This window comes from Piliocolobus tephrosceles, chromosome 13, assembly GCF_002776525.5.
Source record: "Piliocolobus tephrosceles isolate RC106 chromosome 13, ASM277652v3, whole genome shotgun sequence".
NCBI classification, from domain to species: domain Eukaryota; kingdom Metazoa; phylum Chordata; class Mammalia; order Primates; family Cercopithecidae; genus Piliocolobus; species Piliocolobus tephrosceles.
This window is the reverse complement of record NC_045446.1, coordinates 12,362,403-12,371,713: the sequence shown is the minus strand read 5'-3', so window position 1 is coordinate 12,371,713 and position 9,311 is coordinate 12,362,403. Positions and strand designations below refer to the sequence as shown.

The window sequence follows — 9,311 nt, the reverse complement described above, 5'->3', positions numbered from 1 at the left end:
TTTTTTTTTTTTTTTTTTTTTTTTTTTTTGAGACAGAGTCTCACTGTCGCCCAGGCTGGAGTGCGGTGGTGCAATCTCGGCTCACTGCAACCTCCGCCTCCTGGGTTCGAGCGATTCTCCTACCTCAGCCTCTCAAGTAGCTGGAACTACTGGCGCGCGCCACTACGTCTGGCTAATTTTTGTATTTTTAGTAGAGACGGGGTTTCGCCATGTTGGCCAGGCTGGTTTGGAACTCCTGACCTCAGGTGGTCCATCGCCTCGGCCTCCCAAAGTGCTGGGATTACAGGCGTGAGCCACTAAGCCCGGCCAGCAACACGCTCTTACCGCTGCAAATCCGAATCAGGCAGGCTTTGAAGCCCAGCTCACAGGCCGTCTCTTGGAAACTAACTTAGATTTCCACCTGGGAGCACTTTGTCCTCTCAGCTCCCACTGCACCACTTTAGGGATCGCGTGGTGACTCATTTCAGTTTCTTTATGTGTGCTCCTGGAAAGGACGCTCTATTTCCCTAGTGTCTCTACCTGGTAGGTAAATCGGCCGCAGAAAAGACCAATGCTAACTCCCATCCCGCATTTGCAAAGATCCGTCGCTCACACCGTTTCTCGTCTTCTGTCGAAAAATGGGAATCGTGGGAGTAGGACCTATTCGCCAGGCTCCTGGTAACACTGTCACAACTGGCCACTTCCGCCCAACGCCCGGTAGCCCAAGGGCCTCCAGGGTCCTACCCCACACCCCCGAGCTCCTGCAGACGACGGCGTCGTGGGCGGTCACTGTTTTCCCTTAGGTCTGGAGAGAGGACATCCGAGCGAGGGCCACTTGCCGCCTGGCCCGAGCTCGTCCGGCTCCGGGTGACCACAGAGTGCAGCGGGCTGGCAGAGGGGCCGGAAACCCCGGCCGCTCAGTCCCTGTTTCCGGCAGCGCCGCGTTGCTCCGGGAGCCGCTGTGGCAGCTTACGCAGTTTCCACGGGGACTGAAGATGGCGCCGCGAGGTGAGATTCCGGAGGTGTGTGAGTCGCTGGTCCCTTTCCCTTTGGTCCCTCCCTCGCACCTCTGTCCCAGAGCTTGACCTAAACCCTCCATTCTGTAGCGTTAGGGACATCGCGCCTCCCTGGTCCAAAGCGGGCTTCCGCGGACCCGCCCACCCGGGTCCCTGAAGGTTTCAAGGTGCGTGGCTCAAATAGCCGCAGATCCTTGGCTGGGCCACTTCTAGGATGGCTCAGGTACGAATCTGTTGGTCTCCACGCCCCGACTTCCCCTCCCAAATAGTGACAGGGTGAGATCTTTGAGATGTCTGTCAGCTGCGAGTTACCTCTTGACTTTTACTCCTGAAGCCGAAGGGTCGAGTTTCGCGGTGATTCCTGGGAAACGAGGGAAGCCCCCTCCACATCCACCGCGTACCCTCGCCCCTCATTATCAGCAACCAGAAGTGCCCCTGGGTGGCCAGTCCCATTAGTTACGGCGTCTGGTTTCCCCAGTTAGACACCAACCCATAGGAGCAGAGAGGGAGCTGCCTTCCTGCCCATCCCACTTTTCTATGCTGCTGTTTCAGGTAAACGGTTGTCCTCCACCCCGCTGGAAATCCTGTTCTTTCTGAATGCGTGGTATAATGCTACCTATTTCCTACTGGAACTTTTCATATTTCTGTATAAAGGTAAGGAAGGCGTGGGGCTTGACGACAGCATCCCTTCCCCACTTCAGCTCAGAGCCAACTCCGACCAAGAACCTTCTTATTTTCCGCTCTTTTCTGCCCCCTGCGGTTCTTTGTCGCTGCAAGGCAGGCCTCCTCATCAGATGGCTTCTTTGAGTATGATTCCATAGGCAGCCCCTCAGCAAGAATTTCTTGAGTTTGGGGAATGTGGGCTTCTCCATTCTGACTCTGCCCACATCACTGGTCTTTGCTGAGCTCCACTGTAAGCCCATTGATGACCCTTAGAAACTATTCAGTGGCCCGTGTACCCATGTACATCCAATCATTCTGGAGAGTGGAGTCCCCAGAGTCTTTCCGAGTTAGGAGTAAAATAGCATAATAATAAGCCTGGGTCACACTGTGAGTTTATGTATCCTGCAGCTGTAATAATGCCCACATTTCACTAACTAGCTCATGGAAAGCTAAGACTGATGTCCTCTTTCTTCTCAAGTGTGTGGTAGTTCTTGTGGGTGCTGTTTTATGCTGTTTGCAAACTCTGGCTTTTGTATTGGCAGGTGTCCTGCTACCATATCCAACAGCTAACCTAGTACTGGATGTGGTGATGCTCCTCCTTTATCTTGGAATTGAAGTAATTCGCCTGTTTTTTGGTGAGTGTTGTCCAGAGAATATTTCCACTCTTCATGAGACAAGCTGGTATCTGTAACTTGATTAACAAGAAAAGTACATAACCTAGGTTGACTATCAGAGACTGGATCTGTATATCCCATTACTCCCTCTCTGAAGTTTCAAGTTGCTGCTTCTTACATTGGGTCAGGATTTACCTGTTTGTTGTTTTGTAAGGCTAGAGATGGGCAATAGAGTGGGATATTAGATGATTCCTTCCCAGCTGCCTAACAGCAAAAGGAGTGCCTGGTTCTTCTCACTGGTATTCTTAGGGGAACAGGTTCAGTTGTAACTCCATGTCAGGGCAGGCAGCGTATCCTGCACAGATCAGTACTAAGATCCCTAACAATTCTCTGAATAAGGATCTCTGTAGGATTTTTTTTTTTTTTTGTTTTTTTTGAGATGGAGTCTCTCTCTGTCGCCAGGCTGGAGTGCAATGGCAAGATCTCAGATCACTGCAACCTCTGCCTCCCGGGATCAAGCGATTCTTCTGCCTCAGCCTGCTGAGTAGTTGGGACTACAGGCGTTCACCACTGCTCCCAGCTAAGTTTTGTATTCTTAGTAGAGATGGGGTTTCACCATATTGGCCTGGATGGTCTCCATCTCTTGACCTTGTGATCCGCCTGCCTTAGCCTCCCAAAGTGGTGGGATTACCACTGCACCTGGCCAGATTTTTTTTTTTTTTTTTTTTTTTGGAGACCGAGTCTCGCTGTGTCTTCCAGGCTGGAGTGCAGTATCACGATCTCAGCTCACTGCAACCTCCGCCTCCCGGGTTCAAGCAATTCTTCTGCCTCAGACTCTTGAGTAGCTGGGACTGCAGGCGCCCACCACCATGCCTGGCAAGTTTTTGTATTTTTAGTAGAGATGGAGTTTCACCATGTTGGCTAGGATAGTCTTGATCTCCTGACTTCATGATCCACCTGTCTTGGCCTCCCAAAGTGCTTGGGATTAGAGGTGTGAGCCATCACACCTGACTGGATTTTTTTTTTTTTTTTTTTTTTTTTTGAGACAGAGTCTCGCTCTGTCGCCCAGGCTGGAGTGCAGTGGCCGGATCTCAGCTCACTGCAAGCTCCGCCTCCCGGGTTTATGCCATTCTCCTGCCTCAGCCTCCCGAGTAAGCTGGGACTACAGGCGCCCGCCACCTCGCCCAGCTAGTTTTTTGTATTTTTTAGTAGAGATGGGGTTTCACCATGTTAGCCAGGATGGTCTCGATCTCCTGACCTCGTGATCCACCCGTCTCAGCCTCCCAAAGTGCTGGGATGGATTTTGTTTTTTAAACATTTATTTATTTGAGACAGGGTCTCATTCTGTCACAGGCTAGAGTACAGTGGTACGATCATAACGCACAGCAGCCTTGAAGCCCTGGGCTCAAGCAGTCCTGCAACTTCAGCCTTCTGAGTAGCGGGGACTACAGGCGTGCGACATCATACCTGGCTCATTTTGTGTTTTTTGTAGAGACAGTGTCTTGTCTCGTTGCCCAGGCTGGTCTGAAACTCCTGGCCTCAAGCAATCCTCCCGCTTTGGCCTCCCCAAGGAGCTGCGATTACAGGCGTGAGCCAACATGCCTGGCCTGTAGGACAAGTTTTATAATCCCAGAAATACAGGGCAAAACCCTTATTTGTTAGAATATGTCATCCCTTAAATAAATGTTAAAGCACAAACTTAGGAACAAAATTACTTGCAACATATAAGAACGGATAAAAGAAGGCTCACATAAATCAGTAAGGAAAAGACAAAATGACTTTAAATATTGGCTGGGCACAGTGGCTCACGCCTGTAATCCCAGCACTTTGGGAGGCCAAGGCAGGTGAGGAGTTTGAGAACAGCTTGGCCAACATGGTGAAACCCCGTCTCTACTAAAAATACAAAAATTACGGCCGGGCGCGGTGGCTCAAGCCTGTAATCCCAGCACTTTGGGAGGCCGAGACGGGCGGATCACGAGGTCAGGAGATCGAGACCATCCTGGCTAACATGGTGAAACCTCATCTCTACTAAAAAGAAAAAAATACAAAAAACTAGTCGGGCGAGGTGACGGGCGCCTGTAGTCCCAGCTTACTTGGGAGGCTGAGGCAGGAGAATGGCGTAAACCCGGGAGGCGGAGCTTTGCAGTGAGCTGAGATCCGGCCACTGCACTCCAGCCTGGGCGACAGAGCAAGACTCCGTCTCAATCAATCAATCAATAAATACATACATACATACATACATACATACAAAAATTAGCCAGGTGTGGTGGTGCATGCCTATAATCCCAGCTACTCAAGAGGCTGAGGCAGGAGAATCGCTTGAACCCAGGAGGCGGAGGTTGCAGTGAGCCAAGATGACCCACCGCACTCCAGCCTGGGCGACGAAGTGAGAATCAAAAAAAAAAAAAAATTGGTAAGAGACATTAATAGGCAGTTCATGTAAAAATAATTACAGAGAACCAGTAAAACTTGACAAGATGCTCAAACTCAAGATGCTCAAACTAATAAAAATCAAATTGAAACAAAGTAACATTTTTTACCCGTCAGACTGGCAAAGATAAAGATTTATAACACCCAGTATTAGGGTGTGGGGAACAGATTGTTATACACTTTTGTGGTAATTTAATTTAGTACAACTCTTTTCAGTAATAGTTATTACCATGTAATATTTTACTCTTAGCCCCAACAATTTCACTTCTAAAACTAGATTTAAAAAAAATTCCACAGATATGCAAAGATAGATATATGAGAATGTTTATTGCCAAAAATTTGGTAACATCAAAACACTATAAACAAACTAAACATCTGTCCATATGGGATTGTTAAATAAGTTACGGGACTGATTCAACAGACTTAGATATAACCATTAAAAAACAACAGTTGCGGCCGGACACGGTGGCTCAAGCCTGTAATCCCAGCACTTTGGGAGGCCGAGATGGGCGGATCACGAGTTCAGGAGATTGAGACCATCCTGGCTAACACGGTGAAACCCCGTCTCTACTAAAAATACAAAAATTAGCTGGGTGTGGTGGCGTGTGCCTGTAATCCCAGCTACTAGGGAGGGTAAGGCAGGAGAATCACTTGAGCCCAGGAGGCGGAAGTTGTAGTGAGCCAAGATCGTGTCACTACACTTCAGCCTGGCAAGAGAGCTAGACTCCGTCTCAAAAAATAAAAAAATTTAAAAAATTTAAAAATAAAAAAGAACAGTTAAGGCCAGGTGCAGTGGCTTATGCCTGTAATCAGAACTTTGGGAGGCTGAGACAGGAAGGTTGCTTAAGGCCAGGAGTTCGAGACCAGCCTAGTCAACATAGTGAGACAAAAAATAAAATAAAAAAAGATTGGCCAGGCTCACGCCTGTAATCTCAGCACTGTGGGAGGCCGAGGCAGGTAGATTGCCTGAGGTCAGGAGTTCGTGACCAGCCTGGCCAACATGGTGAAATAGTGCCTCTACTAAAAAATATAAAAATTAGCTGGGCATGGTGGCGGGCACCTGTAATCCCAGCTACTTGGGAGGCTGAGGCAGGATAATCGCTTGAACCTGGGAGATGGAGGTTGAAATGAGCAAAGATCACTCCATTGCACTCCAGCCTGGGTGACAAGAAACTCTGTCTCAAAAAAAAAAAAAAAATTAGCTGGGCATAGTGACATGTACGTATAGTGGGAAGATCCCTTGAACCCAGGTGTTTGAGGCTGCATTGAGCTATGATGATGCAACTGCACTTCAGCCTGGGTGACAGAATGAAACACTATCTAAAAAAAAAAAAAATTAAGGTAGCTATGTGTGTGGAAAAATGTCTGTGGGGAAAAATAAGTTGCGAAACAGGATGTAGAGTATGCTTCTATTTTTATAATAATAAATAGTAATATGTGAATATATACATACAAAAAATCTGAAACAATACACATTATTCTCTAACAATCTTCAGGGTATAGGGACTTGGAGGCCTTTCACTTTCTATATACTCAAAAATTATTTTCTGTGTTGAAATTTTTTTTTTTTTTTGAGACAGTTCCTCGGGCTGGAGTGCAGTGGCGTGATATCTGCTCACTGCAAGCCCCGCCTCCTGGGTTCACGCCATTCTCCTACCTCAGCCTCTGGAGTAGCTGGGAACAGGTGCCCCCCACCATGCCTGGCTAATTTTTTTATTTTTTTATTTTTATTATTATTTTTTTTTGAGACAGAGTCTCACTCTGTCGCCCAGGCTGGAGTGCAGTGGCTGGATCTCAGCTCACTGCAAGCTCCGCCTCCTGGGTTTACGCCATTCTCCTGCCTCAGCCTCCTGAGTAGCTGGGACTACAGGTGGCCGCCACCTCGCCTGTTTAGTTTTTTGTTATATTTTAGTAGAGACGGGGTTTCACCGTGTTAGCCAGGACGGTCTCGATCTCCTGACCTCGTGATCTGCCCGTCTCAGCCTCCCAAAGTGCTGGGATTACAGGGTTGAGCCACATTTTTAAAATATTTTTAGTAGAGACGGGGTTTCACTGTGTTAGCCAGGATGGTCTTGATCTCCTGACCTTGTGATCCGCCTGCCTTGGACTCCCAGAGTGCTGAGATTATAGGCGTGAGCCACCGTGCCCGGCCATTGAAAATTTTTAAATGATTATATATATATATATATATTTTTTTTTTGAGATGGAGTCTCGCTCTATCGCCCAGGCTGGAGTGCAGTGGCCGGATCTCAGCTCACTGCAAGCTCTGCCTCCCGGGTTTACGCCATTCTCCTGCCTCAGCCTCCTGAGTAGCTGGGACTACAGGCGCCCGCCACCTCACCCGGCTAGTTTTTTGTATTTTTTAGTAGAGACGGGGTTTCACGGTGTTAGCCAGGATGGTCTCGATCTCCTGACCTCGTGATCCACCCGTCTCGGCCTCCCAAAGTGCTGGGATTACAGGCTTGAGCCACCGCGCCCGGACTATATATTATTTTTATAATAAAAAAAATTTTTTTTCCCAAATAAAGATCCCATTGTCCCTTGAGTGGGGACCAGACTGGAAGCAGGACCTCTGGATTAAGTGACTTTAATCTTGTAACTCTGCCAAGCCTCAAACTTTCAGTACAGTGGGACCCCATTTATAAATCTGCACACCCCCACTCAGGATCATTTTTTGTGCCTTGCCATTCCATCACATCGCCCACATCTTTCCCCTGGGCCGGGAAAAGCAGACCATTTGGAGATGACTCCATGGGTTCTGTCTGACACAGGTACAAAGGGAAACCTCTGCCAACGAAAGATGCCACTCAGTATTAGCGTGGCCTTGACCTTCCCATCTGCCATGATGGCCTCCTATTACCTGCTGCTGCAGACCTATGTACTCCGCCTGGAAGCCATCATGAACGGCATCTTGCTCTTCTTCTGTGGCTCAGAGCTTTTACTTGAGGTGCTCACCTTGGCTGCTTTCTCCAGGTACTGCTTCGCTGAGGGACCATTTCTCATCACTAGAAGGTTGGGTTCCCATCCCAGGGAGGGATTCAATATTCTTCTGAAGCCTAAGGGATCTAGAAGACTTTTCTCTAGGAGGGGGAAAGGGGTGGCTATTGGATTGCCTTCCTGTTTAGGGTAGGTAGATCGATTCCCACTCAGGGAGGATACCCTCCCTATTCTTTGGGGCCAGGAGACTTGGAATATAGAACAGTCGAGGCCAACTACTCTCATTCACTGGTCTTTTAACATTTTCTTTCTTTCTGCCATCAGTATGGACAGGATTTGAAGTACAGAATTTCAGCCAGCAGCCTATCAGGCTGACACCACACATATTGCTTCTGGTACTTTAGCCACACCAGTGAGAATTGGTGGGGCAAGTTATCCTGAGAAAGGCTGTGTGGCTTTTCTTCAGCACAGACATTTGGGCAAGCAACTCAGCATAAGGCCAGTGGGTACCATCTTCTAAACCAGGACCATCAGCTCAAGAGACTGTTCTACACTCCAGTATAGGGACGGGCAAGGTTATTCCCATCCTGCCCCTTCTCAGAACCAGTCCCCTGCTGACCTCAAGTTCTCCTCTTTGATCACCGTGGCCAGAGCATCTCGTGTGGACCATCTAGGCTCCTTGGGCTTCAAGCAGGACCTGAGCCACATGCTCCCTGTGCGAGTTGTGCCATACCTGTCCCACATGAGCACAGAGAGCCTCATATTGGTGGGTTTCCAGAGTGATGCGAAAGCCTCTCACCCCAGTCCTCGGAGACTGAGTTTCCAGAACGTTTTTAGTAGCTCATAGTGTTATTTTTCTACTGTCATCATGAAACTAACTTTATTTTTAATAAATATGTATTTTCTGTTGTGGGGATTGCAGCCTTTCCTTATGGCACCTGTCCCTAGAATTCATCTACTCCAAGAGAGGGTCGTGACTATCCCAGCGGTTTGTTCTCAGGAGCTTTGCTTAGTGATACAGTGTGCACACAAAGGCAGTGATGACCACTGATTTTCTTCCCCAAGCTGCAGCCTAAATTAAACCCTGAATGCACTGCCATCCTCTGTATCTTCTTCAAGTCTCTCATCATGCAAAAGACTGCTTATTTGCTTCACTCTGCCCCAAAGTCAGCATCTTGTCTCACTCTTCTTACAGGGAATTGTTAGCTGTTTTCCAGTGGGCCAATGTGTAACTGGAAGAAGCGTATTCTAAACTAACTTTTTTTTTTTTCCTTAAATTTTGGAGATAGTGTCTTAGTCTGTCATCCAGGCTGCAGTGCAGTGGCATGATCTTGGCTCACTGCAACCTCTGCCTCCCTAGCTCACGTGATCCTCCCACATCAGCCTCTCAAGTAGCTGGGACTACAGGCACACACCATCATACCTGGCTTTTTTTTTTTTTTTTTTTTTTTTTTTTTTGACGGGGTCTCACTCTGTCACTTAGACTGGATAGACTGCAGTGCAGTGGCACAATCTCAGCTTACCGCAACCTCCGCCTCCTGGGTTCAAGTGATTCTCCTGCCTCAGCCTCCCAAGTAGCTGGGAATACAGGTGCGCACCACCATGCCGGGCTAATTTTTTTTTGTATTTTTGGTAGAGACGGGGTTTCACCATGCTGGCCAGGCTGGTCTCA

General features: G+C 48.2%; 1 protein-coding gene across 2 annotated transcripts; it reads left to right on the top strand.

Annotated features, from left to right (window-relative positions):
- The first annotated feature begins 491 nt into the window (after nt 1–491).
- On the top strand, nt 492–8,550 carry TMEM216 (transmembrane protein 216). Of its 2 annotated transcripts, none has more exons than XM_023189465.3 (5): nt 492–987; nt 1,548–1,649; nt 2,201–2,293; nt 7,474–7,675; nt 7,964–8,550. In XM_023189465.3, exons 1-5 carry the CDS (start codon nt 975–977, stop codon nt 7,977–7,979), a joined length of 426 nt encoding a protein of 141 aa, XP_023045233.1. In that variant the 5' UTR covers nt 492–974; the 3' UTR covers nt 7,980–8,550. The 2 variants fall into 2 exon arrangements, with proteins under 2 accessions (XP_023045233.1, XP_023045234.1); XM_023189466.3 differs by having other exon boundaries at nt 492–1,001.
- The last annotated feature ends 761 nt before the right edge of the window (nt 8,551–9,311 follow it).